General features: G+C 40.4%; 1 protein-coding gene across 1 annotated transcript; it reads right to left on the bottom strand.

Moving 5' to 3' along the window:
- Window positions 1-228: 228 nt before the first annotated feature.
- SPATA31H1 (SPATA31 subfamily H member 1) lies at window positions 229-23,697 on the bottom strand. The gene is given in 10 exon segments (XM_087823906.1): window positions 229-676; window positions 1,034-3,883; window positions 4,568-5,089; window positions 5,414-9,867; window positions 10,717-10,744; window positions 11,000-12,795; window positions 13,195-13,275; window positions 13,494-13,548; window positions 14,415-14,493; window positions 23,548-23,697. Coding segments are annotated over 10 exon segments (10,380 nt in total). The 3' UTR covers window positions 229-311.
- Between the last annotated feature and the right edge of the window lie 872 nt (window positions 23,698-24,569).

The following is a 24,569-nucleotide window of genomic DNA, read 5'->3' as shown; positions in this document are numbered from 1 at the left end:
CACCTTCCGTTCTCCACCCAGCACGACGAGTGGTCTTTCTAGATGCACAAGGAAATCAATCATTGCCCCTTTATTTATCGTAGAGAAACTGCAGCCCCCTCCCCGCCGTCCCAGCCCCCAGGTAGAGAGGCATAAGCCCTTTCACTGATGAGGGTGCAAGAATTGGAGTCGGTGGCTGAGCAGGAAAGACGCCAGGAAACGCCAGCTTGGTGAAGACGTGAGGGAATAAATGAACAATGGGGGGCGGAAATCTCTTCTACTTGCTTCAGGGCTCCAAACTTGCCCTGCTTTGGGGGTTTTTTGTGTGGTCCCTAGGAGACATTTGAGTGACTCTTGAAATCTTTAGACAAAGTATATCTTGGCCTCTCCCAAGGGGAGTTGCGTTTGAGTCTCTCCTTAGGGGGACTGTCAGGAGTTCTCTCAGAGAGACTTCCATGGGTTTTCGCAGATGGACTGTGTAGGCTCCTCTCAGAGCGACGGTGTCTGCTCCTCTCGGAATGACTGTGTCCTCTCCTCTGAGACGGGCTGTGGTATCTCCTCCTAGAGGGCCTGCGGTATCTCCGCTCAGAGAGTCTGCGGCATCTCCTCTCAGAGGGACTGCGGCATCTCCTCTCATAGGGACTTTGCTGGCTCCTCTCAGAGAGACTGCGATGTGTCCTCACAGATGGGCTGCGATGTCTCCTTTCAGATGGGCCGCGATGTCTCCCCTGAGAGAGGCTGCGATGTCTCCCCTGAGAGAGGCTGCGATGTCTCCCCTGAGAGAGGCTGCGACGTCTCCTCTGAGGTGGACTGCGACGTCTCCCCTGAGAGAGACTGCGACGTCTCCCCTGAGGTGGACTGCGACGTCTCCCCTGAGGTGGACTGCGACGTCTCCTCTGAGAGAGACTTCGACGGCTCCTCTGAGAGAGACTTCGACGGCTCCTCTGAGAACTTCGATGGCTCCTCTGAGAAGAACTTCGACGGCTCCTCTGAGAAGGACTTGGATGGATCCTCTGAGAAGAACTTCGATGGCTCCTCTGAGAAGAACTTTGATGGCTCCTGTCAGAGGAATTACCTAGGGCTCTTTCCCTATGGAAGCTCTGGGGGGTTGGTTTCTTAGGTGTGAGTTTCTCTTTGGAGTGACTGTATGAGGTTCTCTTGGTAGGGGTACCGTGTAGGATTCTCCCTTGGGCCTGGACTCTGATTTCTCTTTTGGAGTGCGTGGACTCTGGGCTAGAGATTTCTCTTCTGTGGAAGTCTTCCTTTGGTCTGCAGCCACTCTCATTTTGAACGGTACCCAAAGGATGGCTGATTGTGGTGGTACTTACTTGGGAAACACCGCCCCTGGGCAGTGGGAAAGGTCTGGGTTGGAAAGAGCCGTCTGGTTTTGGTTGTTGAGCTGAGTCGAATTGGTCTGCTTCTTGCCCCAACATACTCCCCTGTTTAGTGGTTGAGTCTGTTGGCTTTAGATTGACAACTGGGATCCTGTCGCTTTTGATCTCTCTTGGTAAACTATAGTCAGAGGCTTTTTGTTTTGGTTGGTAGTTTTTGCTTGACCGCAAATGGTCTGCCTTTGTCCTGTCCTCAGGCTTTGGCCCAACAGATGCTATAATTCTCTGTGCCGTTTGGAATGCCCTCCTTAGTCCCTGGAAAAGCAGTTGAATGAATTTGGGTTGGGAGGATTTCTTAGGGTGTCTTTTGAAAGAGGCAGTGGTTGTCTGAGATGCCCCCTTCCTTTTCCTTTTATGGGCTGGTAATTTCCTAGAGGGACTCTGTACAGGTCCACTGTTTGTAAAGAACTTTTTGTTTTGTGGTCTAAATCCCTTGGTGCTTCCTTTTGTTGAATATTTTGAATCATGGGTGTTTTTGGTTCTCACTTTAGTCCATTTTTCTTCCTGATTGCTTTCAGAGTCACTCTCTGATAAAGAATGAACTTCAGTCAATTTATAGTGCCCAGGCTCTCCAATATATGTCTTTCCTACTAGGTCAGGGCTGCCACATTGCTTTTGCCTAATGGGGATGCGCACAGAAGCAGAAGACTGAGAAGACTGAGATGAGAAATCTGTTGTAGATGTAGGACTCCTGGAAGCTCGAGTATGGATTTTAGCTTTCCTTAGTGATGTTGATATAGAGCTCCTCGGTGTGATGGATCTGCCTCTTCTATGATACTTCGAGACTTGGGACCTTTTTCTAACCCGTAACCTAAAGCCAAGACGCAATCTAATCTCTCCATGGCCTTCAGGAGTGCTTACAAGGTGAAGCTGTGGATAGATAAGAAGATAAGGTCCAAAAGTGGCCTGTGATTTATGACAACAATTAAATCCTGAACATCGGCCACACTGTAGGCAGATAGGGTATTTTAGGACCAGACCTGAAGCTAGTGGTGGAGGTGCATTGTGGGGTATTTGACTCCTTAACAGTTTTGCTGCTATTTTTAGCTGTAGATCTTTTAGCAGTTGGAACTGTTCTGAGTAGTCACCGTTGGCCTGGGAAAGATAACTTGGCTTGAGGGAGTGTTGGGACTCAAAAATCCTTGTCTGTGAATCACTCTGTGAGTTCTCACCCTCGTTCACTGGAACAGGATCTTTCACAGTAAAAAATATATTGAAGGAAGACTCTGACTCTACTGGGTCAGGAAGCTGCCCCCCTGTATATGGAAAAGGCATGTGCTGAATGAATTCCTGGGATGTATCACTGAGCTTTGAGTTTGTTTTCTTTATTTTCACTCTAGTTCCAGAGTACTGCTGTATTATGGAGGACATAGAACCACGTGTCCATATCCTTAAGGCCATTCTTTTCTCATGACCATGGCATGAAGTATGTCTCTGAATGTAGTTTTTGACCACTGAAGCCTGAAAAATAGTACCTTGACCTGTCAATAGCAGACCCTGTGAAAATTCCATCAATTCAGCAGGAACCCCAAATAAATTCTGAATAAATTGACGGGTATCAGCAGTGGCTCTTTCTGTTAAAGATGTTTGAGAACAAAGCTTCCTTTCCATAGTGGCCCCCAAGACATTCCCCAGCATTAGCATATTGGAGAGATATTTTCTAGGTAGTCTCTGCTTCCAGGAGTGACTTTCCCAGACATTCTGTTGTCTTCCCAGGACAGACCAGGTAAGGCCTCTTCGAGCCCCTGATCCTGCCTGGAAGGTCTTAGGTGGTGATCTCCAGCTTTGTGGTGGATGTTGGAAGAGGTCCTGGAGTGAGTTCTCTAACTCTGCCACCTGCCTTTTCTGAATCCTCTCCTTAGATATGTCATCCTCTCCTGGGATCTTAGAATGGGGTGTTTCTACAGTGTTAGCTGCCTTATCAGAGGGTTGGTTATGAAGGAACAAGGGAAAGGTTGAAGTAGGGTCTATAAAGGACTCTTCAGGCTGCAAAATATCTGTCCAAAGATTTTTTATATCCAAGGCTCTTGATACTTCTGTCATCTCAGAATCCCAAAGACCTCCTAATTCAGATTTTGTTTTGACAGAGCTTGGAATGACTGGGTTTGAAGAGTTGTGTAGAAACCTAGAGAAATAATTCCCTATTTGTAGCTTTTCTCCTGATGTTAACTCCTCAAATTCCCTCTTCTGATATACCTGTCTTAGATACAAATCCTCAGATTCCATAACTTGAGGAGACCTTATTTTTATCCCTATAGATTTCACAGCCTGAAGCCCTTGTTCATGAGTCAACACTGTAGGATCCTCGAATGGAGATGTTGGCTGTGAGGCTAATTCTGCAGATTTCACTTCAGTATTTGACCCTGGATTTAACCCCTCAGATTTCACTTTTTGCAGGACCTCACATTTTAAGTCCTGCAGCTCAGAGCCTGAAATCAATTTCACAGACTTTGCACCACAAAGCAACGGCTCTTTGTTTATCTTCTCAGATTCTACATCTTCCAGCAGTGGCTCTGGTAAAAATAACATGGATTTTGCACCATTTAACTGAGGACCCAAAACAAAGTGCCCAGCTTGTTGCTGTGACCCAAGGTGGTGCTGCAAAACTTGGACTTCTGGAAATTTTGTCCCTGGAGTTAACTTAGAAGATTTTACACCTTGCAGATGTGATCCAGGATTAATTAAAACAGACTTCATTCCTTGAGATTCTGGCCCAGGGTTCAATTCAGAAGGTTTCATGCCTTGTATCGGTGGCTCTGGATTAAACTTTATAGAATTTATACATTGAAGTTTTGGCCCTGAATTCAATTTAAAAGAATTCACACCTTGCAACTTTGGGCCAGAGTTAAACTCTGTTGTCGTTATACCTTGAAATTTTGTCCCTGAAGTCAACTCAAAAGATTTTACACCTTGCAAGAGTGGTCCAGGGTTACATCCAGTAGAATCTACAGATTGTAATTTTGGCACTGGATTCAACTCACAAGAATTTTCACACTGCATCTGTGGCCAAGGGTTGCTTTCCATAGGTGCTACACCTAGAAACTTTGACTCTGGAATCAATTTAGATTTCACACCTTGCAAATGTGGCCCAGGGTTGCATCCAGTAGAATTTACACACTGAAGTTTTGGTTCTGAAATTAATGAAGAATTCATACCTTGCAAATGTGGCCCAAGACAGAACACCTTAGCTTCTGTACCTTGAAGCTCTGGTCCAGGGTTCAATTCAGGAGATTCTAGACCTTGCAACTCTGGCACAGCATTGAATACCATAAAATTTATACATTGAAACTGTGGCCCTGGATTCAATCCAGAGGATTTCCCACCTTGCAGTTTAGGTTCATGCTTGAATTTCAGAAATGGTTCATCTGGAAGCTTCATGTTAGTGCTCAGCTCAGATCTTATCTCTTGTAATTGTGACCCAGCATCAAACTCTGCAGACTGTATACCTTGAAGCTTTGTTCCCAGGCACAATTCAGAAGATTTTACATCTTGCAGCTGTTGATGAGGATTGAAATCAATAGATTTCACATCTTGAAGTCTTGTCCCTTTACATAATTCTGAAGATTTTATATTTTCCAAGGCCAACTCAGAGGGGTTTGCAACCTGAAATTTTGGGCCATCATTGACCTCTGTAGAGTTCATTATTTGAAGGTTTATCAACTCAGAAGATTCCACACTTTGCAACTTTGCCCCAGAGTTGAATTCCATAGATTTCATACCTTGAAGGTGTGTGTCTCGTGTCAACATAGACAATTTCCTATTGTGCAGAGCTGAGTTGAACCCCAAAGACTTAACATCTTGTACTTTTTTACCTAGAGCTGATTCAGAAGATTTCATATCTTGACACATTGGTCTGGTGATGAACTCCTCAGATTCTTCACTTTGAAGCTTTGTCTCTGGTGTTAACTCAGATGTCACAACTTGAAACTGTGGAACAAGTTTTAACTCAACAGATTCCAAATCTTGAAGTCTCCACCCTTGTGTCAAATCAGATTTCTCACCTTGTTTCTGTGGTCCAGGGTTGAACTTCATGGATTTCACACCTTGAAGCTCCCTCTTCTGGGTTAAATCAGATTTTTCACCCTGTAACTTTGGACCATGGTTGAACCTTAAGGAATTCACATCTTGAAACTTTGTCCCTTGAATTGACTGAGATTTTTTACTTTGCATCTGTAATTCAGAATTGGAAAATGATTTCATTTCTTGAGGCTTTGTCCCTGGGATCACTTCAGAAGATTCCATACCTTGAAAGTGTGGTCTAGAATTGAGCCACACTTTTTCATCTTGAAGCTTGATACCCATGATCAAGTCAGAACATTTTATTTCTTGTAACTGTGGAGCTGAGTCCAACTCTACAAATTTCGCACCTGGAAACTTCCTCCCCAGGGTCAAATCCGATTTCTCATCTTGTAACTTTTTACTAGGTTTCAAATCTACAGATTTCACATCTTGAAGCTTTTCCCTTGGGATCATTTCAGAAGATTTCATACCCTGCAAATGTGGTCCAGAACTAAAATTCATAGGCTTTACATCTTGAAGCTTTATATCCATTATCAACCTAGAAGAATTTATATCATGCAACTGTGGGCCTGAATTGAATTCTGCTGAAATTGCTTTTTCAATTTTTGTCCCCATTATCAGCTCAGAAGATTTCACAACTTGCAACTGGGGGGCAGGGCTGAATTTTTTATGTTTTACACCTTGAAGGTGTGTCTTTGAGGTCCCTTCAGAAGATTTCATACCTTGTAACAATGACCCAGGTTTGAAATCTATAGATTTGACACCTGGAATCTTTGTTTCTATAGTTGATTTAGAAAAAGCTGTACCTTGCAACTGTGAGTTGGGATTTAACTCGGTAAGTTTCATATCTTGGGGCTTTACCTCTGGTTGCAACTTAGATTTTCGACTTTGCCACTGTGACCCAGAGTTGAAATCCTCAGATTTCACACACTGAAGCTTTTTTTGAAGAGCCAACTCAGATGACTTCATACTTTTCAAGTGTAGTGTGGAGCTCGACTCTATAGTTTTATCACTTTGTAATTGTGACCCTTGGCTTACTATCCCAGATTTCACCTCTGGAAGCTGTGGTTCTTGCATAAGCATTAGAGACTTTACACCTTGAAGCTGTGTTCCTGGAGGTGACTGTAAGAGTTTCACTTCCTGAAGCTGTAATTCTGGGGTCAGTTTAGGAGATTTCCCATCATGCAAGGGAAGCCTAGATTTGAACATCGTAGATTTTATATCACAAGGCTTTGACCTCAAAGTCAGGTCACCTGATTTCATACTTCTAAACTGTAAACAAGGTTTCAAATCAGAACCTTGGGGCTGATGTTCCTGGCATGATGCCAAAGACTGTATTCCTTGAAGCTCTGGCTTTGGAGTCAACATAGATGATTTATTATCTCTTAACTGTATCAAAGATTTCAACTCTGCTGGTTTGACACATTGAGATCGTAACCCAAGATTTAGCAGAGATTTTGTACATTGAAACTCTAGTGCAGGCATCCACTGAACAGATTTCGTACTTCCAAGCTGTGGCTCTTGGCTTAACTCTACACTTTTCATACCTTGATGCTGTGGTTCTGATGTTGATGCCAAAAATTTCCCTTTTTGCAGTTGTGGTCCTGGGGGCAACTCAGGGGTTTTCACACTCTGCAACTGTGGCCCACAGTTGAACTTCATATATGTTGCACCTTGAATTTTTGGCTCTAGAGTCAATTTAGATGACTTCACATCTCTGGACTGTATGAAAGATTTCAACTCTGCAGAATTGACACCTTGAGATTGTGACCCAAGATTTAACCCTATAGATTTCACACTTTGGAATTCAGGTCTTGGTAGCCACTGAATACATCTCATAGTTCGAAGCTGTGGCTCGTGTTTTAAATCAACAGTTTTTACCCCTTGAAGCTGTGGTTCTGAAGTTGACACCAAGGGTTTCACTTGGTGCAACTGTGGCCCTGGGGCTAACTTGGGAGATTTTATGCTTTGCAACTGTGGTTCAAGTTTAAACTCTTTAGATTTTACACCTTGAATATTTGATTCTGAAATCAATTCACATGATTTCATATCTTTCAACTGTAACTCAAAATTGAGGTCTACTAATTTTCCATCTTTAAAGTTCAGCTCTGGAATTAACTCCAAAGACAACCCATCTTCCGACTTAGACCCTCTCTTCAATTGCTCTGAATTTACACATTGCTGCTCTTGTGAGATTGCAGATATCTCCCCGTCCTGTTCTGGCTCAGGAGTTAAATTCCCAAGTGCCATCCCTTGAAACTCTTGCCTTGGTGCTGAATCCACAGATTTTACTCTCTGAAACTTTTGTATTCTGGTTACATTCACAGGTTTTACTACCTGCTTCTTTAGCCTTGGGGTCAATTTCACAGACTTTACACATTGCAGTGAATCTGAAGTCTCCTCTAACAATTTTAAACTTTGACATTTTAAACATGGAGTAATCTCCACAAATTTCATGTCTTGCATTTGTGGCTCTGATGTCAATTCCTCAGGTTTCACACATTGTAATTTAGGCTCTTGAAGAAATGGCCCTTGTGCAAAAGGCACAGAATTCTCACCTGGCACCTTTGACCCAAGTTTTAATTCCCCAGCTTTCACACCTTGCACTTGTGTTCTTGGGACCAAATTCATAGCTCTGAATTCATTTCTTCCTGACTGTAGAGTCAACTGAACAGATTTTATACCTTGAAGCTTGGGATCTGGGATGTTTTTTACAGATTTGACATCTATCTGTGGCCCTAAGCTTATCTCCACTGAATTCTCACCTTCCAGCTGTGGACTTGGACATTTTAGGCATTGTCCTGGAGTTAAGGCCACAGATTTGACACTATGAAACAATGATTCTGGGGTTTGTTCCCCAAATTTGACATCTTGAAGCTTTGGCCCTAGTTTCAGTTCCTCATATTTCATACCTTGAAATTGTATTTCTGGGGTCAATTTCACAGATTTCATGCTGGGAAATTGTGCTCCTTCAATAGGGGAAACAGATTTCATATTTTCAACCGGGAGTCCTTGGCTTAACTGCAAAGATGGCTCTGCTACAAACCCTAAAGACTTTATATCTTGAATCTGTGTTCCTGGTATACACTGCACATATTTGAAATCTTGATGCTTTGGTTCTGGGGTCAAATCAGAAAATCTAACATCTTTCAAGTATAGTCCTGAGTTTAGTTCCACAAATTTCATACCTTGAGGTTGTGGTTCAGGAGTTGACTGTATAGGTCTAACATTTTGATGCTTTGGCTGTAGGATAAAATCTGACATTTTGATATCTTGCATTGGGGAAGATGAGGTAAATTCATCAGATTTTACACCATGGTGTGAAGGCCCTGAGATTAAATCTACACATTTTCCGCCTTCAAAAAGTGGCCTTGGAGATAACTTTGAAAATATAACGCTTTGTGACTGTAGCCCTATGGTCAAGTCCTCTGATATCATACTATGTAGCACTGGCTCTTGTATCAGCTTCTCAGATTCTACCGCTCTGGTAGTAGTTGACTGTTGAGTTAAATTAACATATTTCATATCCTGTAACTGTGGCTCTGGATCCAACTGCTTGGACTTTACTTCCTTGGGCTGTGACTCTGGAGTCAACTCCATAACATGTGGTTTTGGTCTTGTAATAAACTCTTTAGATTCTATCACTAATGGGGCTGACTCAGGTTTTATACTTTGGGGCTGTGGTTCTGAAGTCAATGGAACAGGTCTCACACTTTGAAATTGTAGTTCTGAGATCAATTCTTCATAGTTCATAGCTTCTGAATATGGTCTTAGATTCAGAACAAACTTAATACCTTGGGAGTCTGGGATCAACACCTTTGATTTCATACTTTGCACCTCCGATTCTGGTACCAACTTCAGAGATTCTTGTGTTGTGTGTTGTGACACCAGAGTCTCCCCCATGGCTTTTACACTTTGGAGTTTTGTCTCAAGAGTATCTTGGGACGACATTGAGTTCATCTGCCTAGATTTTGAAGCATGACTCAGTGACCCTGGGGTATTTCCTAAAGATGATTGCATCAACCCCACAGATTCCTTCTTGTGGTGACAAGTGTCAGAGGTCAACTTTGTTTCTGTTTCTTGATATCCTGGCTCTGAAATCATCCCTAAAGATTCTGAAGCTTGATGCCATGGGGTCAATCCTTCAGGTTCTGTGACTTGATAATTTGGTTTGGGAACCAACTCTACAGATTTTACTGCTGGAATGTATATCCCTGGGATCAGCTCCTCATATTTCACACCTTCTACCTGTGTCTCAGGAATCCTTCTACATTCTACCATTTGAGTTTCCACATCTTTAAGCAATGGCACATGGACTGTCTCCTCAGGTCTTATACCTTGTAACCATGGCTTTGGGGCCAACTCCACAGATTTCATATCCTCCTGTTGTGGTCTTGGGGTCAACTCCACAGTTTTTATACCTGGAAACTCTGGTGGTAGGGTCAAATGAACGTATTTCATACCTTGCAACTGTGAACTGGAGGTCAAATCTATAGATTTCTTACTTTGGCACGGTAGTACTGGGGCTAACTCAGAAGATTTTTCACTTTTCTGTTGTGGTCCTAGGGTCAACTGGGTAGATTTCTCTCCTTGAAGCTGAGATCCTGGGTATGACTGCACAGATTTCCCACTTTGAAGGTGTGGTATGAGGGTCAACTTATCAGATTTTACACTCTGCTGTTGAAGTTCTATGGCCAATTCTATAGAGTTTGCATTTGGGGTCAGCTGTCCATATTTTACTATTTGTGGTATTGATCCTGTGGTTATATCTACAGATTTTATACTTTGCAACCCTGGTCCCATGATCTGTCTCTCAGGTTTTACATTTGGCAACCCTGGGGATAACTTCATAGAATCCATAACTTTAAGTTGTGGCATTGGCTTTGCCCCCATATTTTTCACATCTTGAAGCAATGATGTAGTAGTCATTACTGTGGATTCTGTAACTTGATGTGGTGGGTTTGGGCTCACTCCTATAGATCCTGTACCTTGACCCAGTGACTTCGGGATTGTCCCTAAAGATTCCATTATTTGATGATGTGACTTTGTCAACTCTACAGATTTCTTCATTTGTAGCCATATGTCAGAGGTCAGTTCCATAGTTTCTATAACTTGATGGCTTTGCCTTGGACTCATCTCTGAATATTCCAGGATTTGATACCATGGGGTCAACCTCAAGGATTCCATGTCTTGAGGTGGCACTGGAGTTAATATCATAGATTCTGTGCCTTGATGAAATGGTTGTGAAGTCATCCCTACAGAGTCTAGCACTTGAATACATGGCCCAGGAGTCGACTCCAGAGATTCCTTGACTTGAAATATTGGCCTTGGGGTCAAATCCTGAGCTTCTACAACTTGTGACTGTGGTTCTATGATCATTCCCATGGATGACCCCAGTGCTACTGGGGTTGTCTTTAGAGGATGTATGGATTGATATGATGGCATCCCTACTGATTCCATGGCTTTAGGTGGTGGTTTTGGAAGTACACTCACAGACTGTCTAATTCCAGGTGGATCAATAGTAGTAGGAGAACTAGAAGACATCAAATCATCTGGTTGAGTTGCCCTTGGGGTCAAATTTGAAATATGAGTCTGTGAATCTAGGATACCATCTGGCTGTGTTGGTGGAATTATTCCCATGCGATCCATAGCTTGTAATAGTGCCACTGGAGTTACTTTCATGATATCCATGACTCGATGCAATGGCCTGGGTATCATGTTCAATGACTTTGTGTTTTGACATACTGGCCCAGGAATAATTTTCATTGGTTCTACGACTTGACTTTGTGGCTTTGAAGTTATGCCTACTGATTCAATAACTTTATGCTGTGGCCCAGGGGTGATTTCCACAGTTTCCATGACTGTATGCTGTGGCCTTGGACTCGTCTTTCCTGGTTGTATGTCTTGGTGGTCCAAAATTGTGTTAATTTTCACTGACTCCTTGACTTGACATTGTGGTCTTGGGGTCGTTACCACTGGTTCTGTGATATGTGGGTGTGACTTTTTAATCATCCCCATGGAATCCATGACTTGAAGCAATGCTTCAGGAGTTACTTTCACATTATCTGTGACTTGATTCAGTGGTCTTGACGTCATCTTCTTTGAGTCCATAACTTGATGCTGAGGCCTTGGGGTTACCTCTGCTGATTCAATGATGTGACATGCTGGTTTTGAGCTTACACTCACTGTTTCCATTGGTTTCACAACTTCATTTGGCTGTGGAAATAAACCCATAGATTCTGTCAATTCTGAATGTGATTCTGGGATCATCCCCATTGAATCCACAACTTGAAGTAATGCCAATGGTGTTATCTTTATGCTATCTGTGACTTGATATGGTAGCCTTGGAGTTAACTCCACATTAGTCACTTGGGTCTCATGCTGCTGTATGCTTTTTTCTGGAAGAGTTCTTACCCTCTGCTCTATACTAAGTTCTAGTACATGTTTTAGGTCCTTCTGCAGCAAAGTGTTTTCCTTTTGAATTATGTCAACTCTTAAACTTTGGGGAGGTGGAGTGCCCATTGATGTAACTAACAGCTTGGATCCAAGGATTTGGGGGCCATCCCCAGGTTGTGACTTCTTACCCGGGATAAGTGATTGTGAAATTTTTGTTTCTGTTCTATTTAATCCAGATTCTACTCCAGTGTTCACATGGCGCTGAAATGATGGAAGGTCTGGGGATTTAGTGTTGATATTTTGCTCAGTGCTTTGATGAATGGGCATAGATAACTGGATTTGGGGTTTTTCTGGTTCAGGGATGCTTCCATGTACCTCAGTTAAATAATTCAGCATCGCCCATGATTTCCTCACAGGCTGAGGCACTGTTTGTTTAAGCAAAGTACAAACCTTCCAAGCCATATGTCCCTCTAACTCCCACCTAGCCAAAGGAGAGAGCCGGGTTGGAGCCCACCCTGGGACTTGTGGTCTCTCCTTGACAATAGAATTTGGCCGATGATCTGTCAAATGATTCTTGCTCCTTCTCTCATACTTTGTTTTCTCTTGTTTGCAGAAATATGGGAATTTAAAAATAGAGTTGATTAAAGAGCTTTGAGGTCTTAAAGGTGAAGGAGCTGCCAAATTCTGAAAGGTTTTTGATTTCCCAGGCTCTGAAAGCTGAAAAGGAGGCAAGGATGTGCTTTGGTTCTTGAAAACAGGTGGTTGCTTTTTAGATAAAATAGGTAAACTGTGGCTTCGGGATTGCCAGGTTGTTCCTTCAGAAAAGACAGAAGAGTGAGACAAACTGGAGCTGTTGCATGATGTTCCAGAGGGGGTGTTATGGATAGTAGAATGTTTTGCCATCTTACAGTCACAAAAGGGTAGAACAGGCTCCTGAGCCACAAAGCCAGAGGAGGTGGAGGAAGAAATATCCTGTGGTTCAGGCAAACGCGATTCCATAAGAGCTAATCTAAGGAATAAAGAGAAAAGTTTCATTTTGCTTTGAAACAGGAAAAGGAAAAGTAGAAAAAGGAAAAATAATGGCTATTTAAAATGCAAAATATTTTGGACTGAGGGAGAACAGCACCAACAAAAGGTTGCTTTCCCCGACATCAGTTACTTAGGAAAGAGTTCCTCCACCGAGACAAAGGGAGACAATTGTCCCATTCCAACCAAAAATGATCAACAGGCCAGTGGTTCTTAAAATTCCTTTAAACCAGAACTTTCCCCCACTGCCAAAACTAACTGACTGGCTCTTTTCTCTCTCTCTCCCTCCTTCCTCATCTCCCCCTCTCCTTCACTCCCTTCCTACGTCCCTCTTAAAAGCTCTACCGCCTTCAACCCCTACTCAGAAACTACATTTCCTGACCTTGCACTTTCCAGATGCTGGAAGATCTGTTGAAGACAGAGTATACATTCCTGGGTCCATCCCTCAGGGAGGCCTGAAATGCTGGATGAAAAAGAGTATGTGAGGGTAATGGAAGTGATATTAAAAGTACTGGTAAGGAAACTGATAAGAAGAGAGACTTAACTTAGAAAGGAGGCAGCTATGATAGGGTGAGAAGTAAAACAGAGTCCCAGGTATCTTACTCCTAACTTTTTATAGTTTGTCAGTAGGATAGGCTGAAGAGAGAAAAAATAGACACAGTGAAGATGGATTTTACTCACCATGTCAGGTTAGGTTTAATGCAACCCATCCTGAAATTTTCTTCCCACTGTTGAGCTGGGAATAGAGGCAAATAATCTATTAGTAACATGACTATTGACATCACCTAGTCCAAACCCCTTATATTGCAAATAAAGAAACAAAGATGAAGTCATGCCCAAGATCATAAAGCTAATTAGTGGTAGAACTCAGGTTTAACCTAGGTCTCAAGTTTGTTTTGTTTGTTTGTTTTAAATCCTAATCTGAGGATATTTTTTCCATTGCTTTTCAGGGGGGGGGGGGAGAAACATTGATGTGAGAGAGACACATTGATTGGTTGGCTGCCTCCCACTTGTGCTCCGACCAGGGCTGGGGATTGAGCCTATAACTGAGGTACATGCCCTGGCCAGAATTGAACCTGGGACCCTCGGGCCAACTCTCCAACTACTGAGCCAAACCAGCTAGGGCTCAAGTTTGTTTTTTAAACTATACTATGCTGTTTTCACCATATAGTATAGATGTAAGCCATTGGAAAGAGCAGGAATGATCATGGTAGTAGGGAGTTGGAGTGGGGGAAACATGATAATACATATCGTTTCCTCCAAAAGAGACTATCCAGTTTCTATGGTAGGTAAAAAAGGTCCTGACACTTTCCACAACAAACTCTTGGTAGTCATCCCTTCTCCACTCTCCCATCTCACCAAGTTTCTTTCCTGATACTTTGAGCATTACACAAAATGAGAGGAGGAAAGGAAGCACGGAAAGAATTATAGAGCCATTTACATCTCTTTGGAAGTGGAGATTCTAGAAAGAATAAGCACATTTCTTTCATTAACATAATCTTTTTCAACCTCCCACTCTCCACCAGCTGTTAAAAGCTAGAGTCTTAAAAACAAACAAACAAAAACCAAAAAACAACAACCCACAGTTGGTCTGTCATTAGCCTTGAGCTTAAGAATAAAGCATAGGATCTTTCTGACCTGTGAATTTCTGGATCTTTTTCAACCTATGCTCCTTTGAAGTCTAGAGAGGCACAAAAAGAAAAAAAGAAAAAAAAAGTCAGGTAATGTTCTAGGTTAGAGAATTTATTGACAGTGCATTTCATCTTAAAGATACAAATATTGATACAATTGACATCTATAACCACAGCAACAATTACCACCTCATTCATTTATTTATTTATTTATTTTTTTTAATATATCTTTATTGATTTCAGAGAGAGGAAAGGAGAGGGAGAGAGATAGAAACATCAATGATGAGAGAGTCATTGATCGAGCCCACAACCCGGGCATGTGCCCTAACCGGGAATCGAACCCTGATTGTCTGGATCCCAGGTCAATGCTCAACCGCTGAGCCACGCCACACCGGGCACCACCTCATTCATTTATTCACAAGCCATTTATTGAGTACTTGGTATTGGGTGGGGTGCCAGGACTACAAAAATAGATATGATCTCTGTATTCTAGGAACTTACACTAATAAGAAAAACAGATCTCTAAACAGATAAATTACAATAGTGTGTGGTAAATGCTGTAGCAGAAATGTAAGTGCTAGGGATACAGAGGACAGTTGTTAACTGCTGGGGAGAGAAAGAAAGAATTACTCAAGAAGTCATTTGTGTTGGAGTTTGGAAAATCAGCACAAGGTTTTTAGGTAAAGAAAGAGCATTTCAGGCAAGTGGGAACATCACCGAGATTAGAAGGCCATGCTAAGTAATGAAAGATGAAGCTGAAAAGGTAGGTAGAAGCCAGATTATGCCAACTGGAGCATTTTTATTTGGTCCTGTAGGTCAGAATTTCCCAACCAGTAGTTAGTAAACTCCCGGGTTTTTGCAAAGGCGTTCCACGTCATTTTAAGGGGAAAAATGATATTTGTTACCATTTCAAATCCTAAGATAATTTTTATTTCTTCCCTTTAAACTAGAACATCAGCCTCGGGAAGTATACTAAAAGAGCCTCCACAACAATTACTGAGGAATTCATGAATGTCCACATGATTCAGTCACTCAATTTATTACTCAGTTGAATACCCCTAACTCAGTGGTAGTTTTAACTTTTAAACAGTTTTACGCTGATTTTATACTTGGTCACGTATTATTTATGTCCATAATAGACCATTGATTAAAAACATCAAGCAATAGGAAAACTGATGTTGAAATACAGGTCAATATATTTACAAATTATCTTTTTATATATTTATCTCAAAATTACCTCTGCATGTCATAGACCCACATAATCCCCCACTACAAAAGCACTTGGAAATGCTGAATAAAATACAACAAATAGCCCAGCCAAGCATGGCTCAGCAGTTGAGCGTCAACCTAGGATCCAGGCGATTGGAGTTCGATTCCTGGTCAGGGCACATGCCCCAATTGCAGGCTTGATCCAGAGTCAGGGGCGTGCGGGAGGCAGCCAATCAATGACTCTCTCATCATTGATGTTTCTATCTCTCTTTCTCCCTCTCCTTTCCTCTCTCTGAAATCAATAAAGATATATTAAATATATATATATTTATATATTTATATAAAATATCCTTTAAAATCTGCTCACCAGACAATGAAGCTTGAGCTCAGGGGGGAGGGGGCACACAGGCTTCTCTAAGAATTTTAACCAAGAGTCTCTCCTCACACTCGCTTGGAATACTAATTTATGCTCACTGTGTATTCAGGGACCCTCAGAAGGAAAATAAAAGTGGTCCTGGGTTGGTAATGCCCCTAAGGCAAAAGGCAAAAATAAATATAAAATCTCTTTGGAAACTGGAGTAGAAGAGAAAGGAAAAGGAAAACAGTTTGAATAATTATACATTAATAAATGAGGAATACTTAATGAAATGATGAAATTCTTGGGGGGGAAAAATGTAAAATACCAAAAGTAGGCTTAAAGAAATATACCATTTGAGTAGACCAGTAAGTATGAAAGCAATCAAAATGCTAATCAAAGATATTCTCCATCAGACCTATTAAAAGAATTCCAGGTTTCTAAATACCAGAACTTATAAATATCAACAGCATTTCTCTACTGCAACAAAAAACTAGAAAAATACATAATTTTAAATAATAAAAGATATGTCCTTCATAATAGCAATAAAAATGATAGAGTATCAAGGTATTAAGTTAACCAAGACTACAGAAGACCTTCATGTAGAAAATTATGGAACTCTAATAAAGGACATAGAAGATGATCTGAATAAATGGAGAGACGTTCTAGGCTCTTGGTTGAATAATTTGAAATTATAAAGATATCAGTATTCCCCAAATTAAATTATACTTTAATGCATTCCCAATCTAAATTTCAGTTGGAATGTTTCAAGAACTTGTTAAACTCCCTAAAATTATACGGCAAAAGAAAGATCCACTAATAGCTGAGTCAACCTTAAAAAGAGGGGCAAAGAAGGGACCTGCTGTACCAAACACTAAAACACACTACAAATCTATGGCAGTAAACACAGGAACAAACAGACCAATGGGACAGAATAGAGAACTCAAAGACAGACCCATGAATGTGGTAAAGGGAGTTCCACGGATCAATGGGGGAAAGATTCTTTAGCAAATAGTGATAAGAACACTGGCTAACTATAAAGGGAAAAATAAAATTGGATCATTTCTTACTACTATATATAAAGGTGGAGTCCACGTGTATTAAACATTAAAATGTAAAAGGTAAGCCTGGAGCATCAAAAAAATGTAGAAGAAAATCTTTGTGACCTAGAACACAGAAGAATTTTTTAAAGAAAACTTCAAAAATACAAACCATAAGGGGGTGTTGGGGGAAATCCAGTAGAAGATCCTGCCATAATATTGAATGTCAACTGTAATTTAAAAAAAATTTTTTTTTAAATTGAAGCTCAGCCTCTGATGCGTTTCAGCTGGAACCTCATGACACTGAGAAGTTCAGAGGACTAAAGAGAAGTCCTTGGGAAGTTGTAACCACAGGTTGACTTTTGTGTAATTTGCAGCTCAAGTTCACATCATCTACATGGTCCCAAAAAACTTTCAAGCCATGAATTTAAAGTGATCCTAGATTGATGGTGCCATAGTCAGAAGCAAATTAAATACTCTAACAAAGATCTTTATCCTAGGCTTCAAAAAATCCATGAATATTGCATTTTATTGAATAGATTATTTCTGCAGAAAGAACAGAAAACCAAAACAAACTTACAGAGATGCCAGGTATTGGAATCATCAGATCTAGATTAGAAAACAACAATGTATATTACATTTAAAGAAATAAAAGACAAGCTTAAATATATTTGTAAGGAAAAGAAAACCATAAAAAGTGATCTGGCAGATTTGAAAGAGAATTCAATGTTACTTCTAGAAATTAAGAATGCAGTACTGAAATTAAAACCTCAATGGATGGGTTTGTTTTAGCAGTGTTAATAAAATACTTCTGAACAGAGAATTGATAAGGATGCATATTGAAATTCCTGGAGTAACCACTGGAAGAATAGGAACAAAGTGCATAACTTTTAAGCTACTGGAAGGGGGAAAATGGAGAGAGAGAAATTCAATCCAGGATTTCTGTTTCTAATTGTTTGAATCCTGCAAATGAAAACAACTGGAAAAGCTGGACCAAAAACAAATTTTTAAAAAATATGTATCTTTATTGATTTCAGAGAGAGTAAGGGAGAGGGAAAGAGAGAGAGGGAAACATCAATGATGAGTCATTGATCGGCTGCCTCCTGCACAACCCCTGGTGGGGATCTAGTCCACAACCCGGGCATGTGCCCTGACCAGGAATCGAACCTCGATCTCCTGGATCCTAGGTCAATGCTCAAGGCATGCCCAGCTAGGCTGGACCAAAAAAATTTTAAACATTTATTTGAAGTCATTGAAGATCTGTCAAGGCATCAAGGACCAGAGGAGATAAGATCCCAGAGAAAAAGGAACTGTAAGGAAGTGAGCCCAGATTCCCCCCTCAAAGCATTTGCCAACTCACGCCAGGGCTGAAAAGCTAAGCAAAATGTTCAATAGTTTTATGGAAATATATGGACAAAAAAAAAAAATACTTTAGGGACCAAGGAAGAGGGCCCCTAATAAATATCCCAGTCTTTCATTTGATACCCCTTAAGGGTTATACTTAGGAACAGGAATAAATCTGAAATAAACTAGGCTCAAAAATTAAAGCTCATATGGTTTCAGGTGGGTTCTAAATTTATCCAGGGGATCACTTCATAAGTTGCATAAATGTCTAATAACTATGCTGTACACTGGACACTAATATAATATTGAATGTCAACTGTAATTTAAATTTTTTTAAATTGAAGCTCAGCCTCTGATGTGTTTAATCCCTGGTTGGATGAAGATGAGTTTCTCTATTCTAAATGACTTCCAGAGGAAAAAATAACTCTAATGGCCCTAGCTGGTTTGGCTCAGTAGGTAGAGCATTGGCCCAAGGACTGAAGGGTCTCAGTTCAATTCCCAGTCAAGAGCATATATGTTGGTTGCAGGCTCAATCCCACCCCGGTCAGGGCATGTGCAGGAGGCAACCAATTGATGTGTCTCTTTCACATCAATATTTCTCCCTCTCTGTCTCTCCCCCTCAATTCCACTCTCTCTAAAAAATCAATGGAAAAAATATCCTCGGTTGAAGATTAACAAAAAAAGATAAAAATAAAAATAACTCTAATGTCTGGAGGAAAGTAACTTTACATATAACATGCCTGGTATTCAATAGAAAAATTGCCATGTATATGAAAAGATAATAGTGAATGGTTGAAAACTAAGAGACAAACATGGGCAATATAAACAAACTCACAGTCAATAGAGATATTGTTAAAAGACATGTACTTTAAAATACATATGATTTATATGTTCAATAAATTAGATTACAGGTCAGAGCTCCCAAAGAGGGACACAATGGGCAGGTATGGGTGTGACAGGGGTATGGACAACTTCAAGTGGTTGGAGCTGCTTCATACTCCAGAGGCCTAGTGTCTCATGGTGACCTCTAAAAATGGTTTACTATTCACTGGATCCAGAAAAACCCACAAAAACCATACAAATTGAGAGGCTCAAATCTTCAGGTTCACTTTAAGAACAATCGTGAAACTGTCCAGGCCATCAAGGGTATGCATATCCAAAAAGCCACCAAAAACCAGAAGGATGTCACTATACCGAAGTAATATGTGCCATCTGTCATTACAACGTGGAGTTGGTAGGTGCGCTCAGGCCAAACAGTGGGGCTGGACTCACGATTGGTGACCCAAAATGAGTGCTGAATTTTTGCTGCACATTCTTAAAAACACAGAGGGTAATGCTGAACTTAAGCATTTAGATGTAGATTCTGTGGTCATTGAGCACATCCAGGTGAACAAAGCTCCCAGGATGCGGCGTAGAATTTATAGAGCTCATGGGCAGATTAACCCATACATGAGCTCTCCCTGCCAAATTGACACAATTCTTACTGAAAAAGAGCAGAAGAGGTGCCTAAACCAGAAGAGGTGGTTGCACAGAAGAAAAAGATATCCCAGAAGAAACTGAAAAAACAAAAACTTATGGCCCAAATAAAATAAATGCTAATAAAAGTTAAGAGAAAAAGAAATTAGATGACAAGATGGAGAATTTTAGCCAAGAACTAGAAGCATTTTTTTAAAAAATCTAATGGAAATTCTAAAACAGAAAAAAAAAAAATTAAAAATGGGTAAACAGCAGATTAGACACAACTGAAGAGAAGTCTGAAGAAAATATCTATATTGAAGCAAGGAGAGAGAAAATAGGTATAGGGACTATGTAATAGGAGTCCCAGAAGAAAAGGAGAGAGAATAAAGCAGAAAAAAATTTGAAAAGTTAATAGTGCAAGGGGTATATGAGAATTCTCTGTACTTTCTGTTCAATTTTGCTGTGAACCTAAAAACTGCTCTAAAAACTAAAGTCTATTTTTAGGAGAGGGAAAAAAAAAAAAAAAAACACAACTAGGAACTTTCCAAAACTGAGAAAGCCTGAGATTCAAGTCTTAGATGCAAGAAATGTTATGAAGCAGGATAAAGAAAAGCCAAACTTAAGTACATAATAGAGTGCTGAAAACCAAAGACAGAATTTTTAAAAGAGTCAAAAATAAAAGGCACATTATATTCAAAGAAGCAGTAAGATTAACAGTTGATATAATTTTAGAAATAATGGAATCCAAAAAACAATAGAATAGCATCTTTAATGTGCTAAAACAAAATTACTGCTTACCTAGGTTTCTATATATAGTGAGACTATCATTAAAAATTGAAGGTGAAATAGAGAATTTTTCAGTCAAACAAAAACTGAAAGTATTCATAGTATGCCCAATTGCTCTAGCTAAAGAATGTTGAATGTCTTGAAAGCAAGATTTATCCCAAGAATGCTAGGGTGGCTCAACATAAGAAAATAAATCAATGTAATATATCACATTAATAATATTAAGGGGGAAAACTGACAATGATTATCTCAATTGATGCAGAAAAAGAACTTGACAGAATCCAACACCCATTTATGATTTTAAAAATACAACAAACTAGGAACAGATGGGAAATTCCTCAAAATGTAAAGGGCATTTATGAAAAACCCACAACTAATCCCATACCCAAAAGTGAAACACTCAAAGCTTTCTCTCTAAAATGAGGAACAAGGCAAAGATGACTGCCTTCACTGCTTCTCTTTAACATTGTACTGGAAGCTCTGACCAGAGCAGTTAAGTAAGAAAAAGAAATAAAAGGCATTTAAATTAGAAAGAAAAAAGGAAAACTATCTCTAGTTACAGATGACAATCTTATTTACAGAAAATCCTAATGAAAACACATGACACCCAAACTATTAGCGTTAATAAATGAGTTTAGCAAAGTTACAGGATGCAATATCAACAGGATACAAAATCAGTTACATTTCTACACGCATGCAGTGAACAATCAAAAATAATATTTACCTAATGTAATAATAATATTTACCTAATCATGTATTATGAAAAAGGGACAAAATTATTTTTAAATTCCTAAGGCAGTTGACAAATTATGACAATGAAAGAAGTTTGAGAGTCAGAAAAGGTTGGTAGGGGAGATAAATGGTATGGGGGGAAAAAGAGAAAAAAAGATTGGGAAATGCTGCTGTAGGCATTGGAATGCTGGGGGATTTTGTTTGTTTAGTTACTTTTAGCAGAAGGACACAATCAGCTTTGGGAGGTTTTGTGTGTGTTATGTTTTTGTTTCATAGAGCCAGGGTCTATACACCAGGCTGGAAAAAGTTTGTAGGAGACGAGTCAGGAGACTGTAAATAGTTCAAGAGATGAAGTCCTAGTTAAGACAATGATACTGGATCTTGATTGCTGTACTTGACTTTTTGAGAAAAAAACGAAAGAACCTTGTGGCCAAATATATCGATAGCCACATATATCTCCGATATCTAGAGTCTAGGCTAGCTCTGTCCAATAGAAATATGGAAATATTCTGTATCTTCTCTGTCCAATATAATAGCCTCTAGCCACTAGTGAGCATTTTAAATGTAGATTGTGCAATTAAAGAACTAAATTTTAAATTTTATTTAATTTTCATTAATTTAAATTTAAATGGACCACATATGGCCATTGAACACCAGATTGGACAGCACAGGTCTAGATCACTAATTGGGGCTGTTTGACAAATCTCTCCACAAACAATTTATAAGAACTTCAAATGTAATAATTCATTCTCTACCTTGACCACACACAGGACTTCTCCTATCTAATGTTTTCTATTGTTTCAAATGCCACCATCTTGTCAGTCATTCAGGGTTAAAGCTGGAAAGTCATTCATTCATTTCACAAACATATATAGAGCACTTACTTATGCCAGGCAGGATGCTAGGCCCAGGGGATACAAAGATGAGTGTGGTCCTCATAGGAAACAGGTGGTAATGTTTATAATTAACCCTTTGTATTTGAGTTTCAATCAGAAAAAGACTCAGCCCCTTCCCCCTTTTTCTACCTCACTTCCCACATCCAAACTTTCACCACAGTATATGCCTCCTCTTTCACATTTCTGAGGACAGAGTGTTTTGTCCCTGCTTCTCTGCTGAATCCATAGTGCCTAGAGGAGTGCCTTGTACACTGTGGCAGTGATGGGTGATAAACATTTGGAAGATGAATCCATGTCCTCTTTTCCACCTTACTGCGCATTCCATCATTTCCTTTTCCCTCCTTCACACTAAGTCATTAATATAGCCTCCTGTTGGCTCAGCTACGCCAGAGAACTAACATATACACTTCTGGAGCATGACCTGAGAGCTTGTTAGAAATGCAGAATTTCAGTTCCTACCTCACACCTAAATCAGAATCTGCTTTTTGAAAAAGACCCCCAGGTGATTCATATGCACATTAAAGTCTGAGGAGCACTGTTGTAAGGCACAGATCTAAGCACATTTTTACCTAGCCTTAAAATTTTTTATGTCTTTCAGTTGCATATAGAATAATATTTATACTACCAAGTATCCAGCCTGGCATTTGAAGACCTCTACAATGTGACCTCTATCAGTTTTCCAACCTTTTCTCTGAGTTCCCTACACTTCTACACTCTATTCAGATAGGTGTCTTCACCTGTCCTCAAGCACACCCAACACTCCTGCTTCCCATGCTTTTTCCCAATATACTCCTTCGATCTGCAGAACCTTCCACTACTCTCCTCCACCCACCCTATCCACCTTCAAAATCCTACCCTTTCTCTGAAGCACAACTCAAACTGAGCTCTCCCAGAAGGCATTTTATAGATCCCTCTAGTTCAAAATACTCTTTGCCTCACTTTAGCAATATTTATACCTCTATTACATCTTATCACTTTCTCTTTCTTTGAGTTGTGTATATATCTGTCTGCCTATCTCTGCCTCTTCATCTCAAGCTCCTAGAAGGTGGGGATGGTGTTTTATTCTTCTTCAATGGCTAGTATGCTGTCACATAAAAGGTACTCAAGGTTTGTTAAAAAAGTATTGAGAGTGACTTATATATAGGAAACCATCCAAAAGCACTATCTCAACTCCCCTCTTCCCCCATCCAATTTCCCCAATGGCCCAAGATGTAGGAGTTTCAATACGGCCGCAGGGGCAGGGGCAGGGAGCAGTGAGTTTCAAGAGAGTGTTGCATCACATACCTCTGAGTCTGAGTCTGTCTCTGCTGCCACCTGCTCCCTGTTCTGTTTCCCAGAAAACAGCACCCAAAGCGCCCAAACAAGGAGACCAAATAATAGTAGGAGACTGACATGTGATGGCAGTGGAAGGGCTGGCCCCCATGTCAGCGCCATTACTCAACCCCATGCCCTTCTCAGTCAAACAGTTTTCTTTCTCAAGGCTGTGACTCCATATGACATCACAATGGGCATTGCAAGGTCAACCTGACAGGTCACTGCATGCTGCTTGAGTTTCTTCTCTGAGCCGTGCCATCTGCTGCTTCTTTCAGCAGCTGCCCATGGTCTTTGCCCTGACAACCAACGCTTTTACAACACTTCTAGGATCAGGCTGGAAAACTTTTCATAAAATAGAGAGTATGGAGGCAAGGCTTCAAAGGAGCAGGACTCCCAAGTGGCCTGTCCTGCCCTATAAGCATCTTCTCTGGAGCCAGTTTTTCCCTAGAGGTCCAGGTATGGTGTCGCATGTTCCAAACTGCAAATTACAATGGGTCAAGTACATTTAAGAAAGCTAGGATATTTTAAGTAGGTGGCCTCAGAAAATGTGAGATATATGGTTTCCTAACTCTAAGGCTTGACATGTCTCCTAGTTGCTGTTGCACTGAGACAGACAAGAGGTGTCATATAGGGAAATTAAATGACCTTAGATTTCCCAAGTCTAGAACAATTATTTTGTCATTACACCCAGTTGACTGGATTCTCTAGGGTTAATTCACTGTAAACAAAATTTGCAAGGAATCAATCTGTGCTCTAACGAAGATAAATAAAACTGGCCAGGACATTTTTAATCTGGAAAATCAATTAAATTAAATAACTATTGACTAGCAGGCACTGTCTTAGAAAAAGACAGACACGGTCTCTTACCTCACAGAATTTTCAGTCCATTGGGGCAGCCGAAGTAATATTCTCAAAAAGCTCAACAAGGAAGTGGTTCAATAAATATGGTATCTCCATATTATGTAATACTCTGCAGCTACTATAAAGATTAT

Source organism: Miniopterus natalensis, chromosome 13, assembly GCF_054644295.1.
Source record: "Miniopterus natalensis isolate mMinNat1 chromosome 13, mMinNat1.hap1, whole genome shotgun sequence".
Taxonomy (NCBI): domain Eukaryota; kingdom Metazoa; phylum Chordata; class Mammalia; order Chiroptera; family Miniopteridae; genus Miniopterus; species Miniopterus natalensis.
This window is presented reverse-complemented; position numbering and strand designations above follow the sequence as displayed.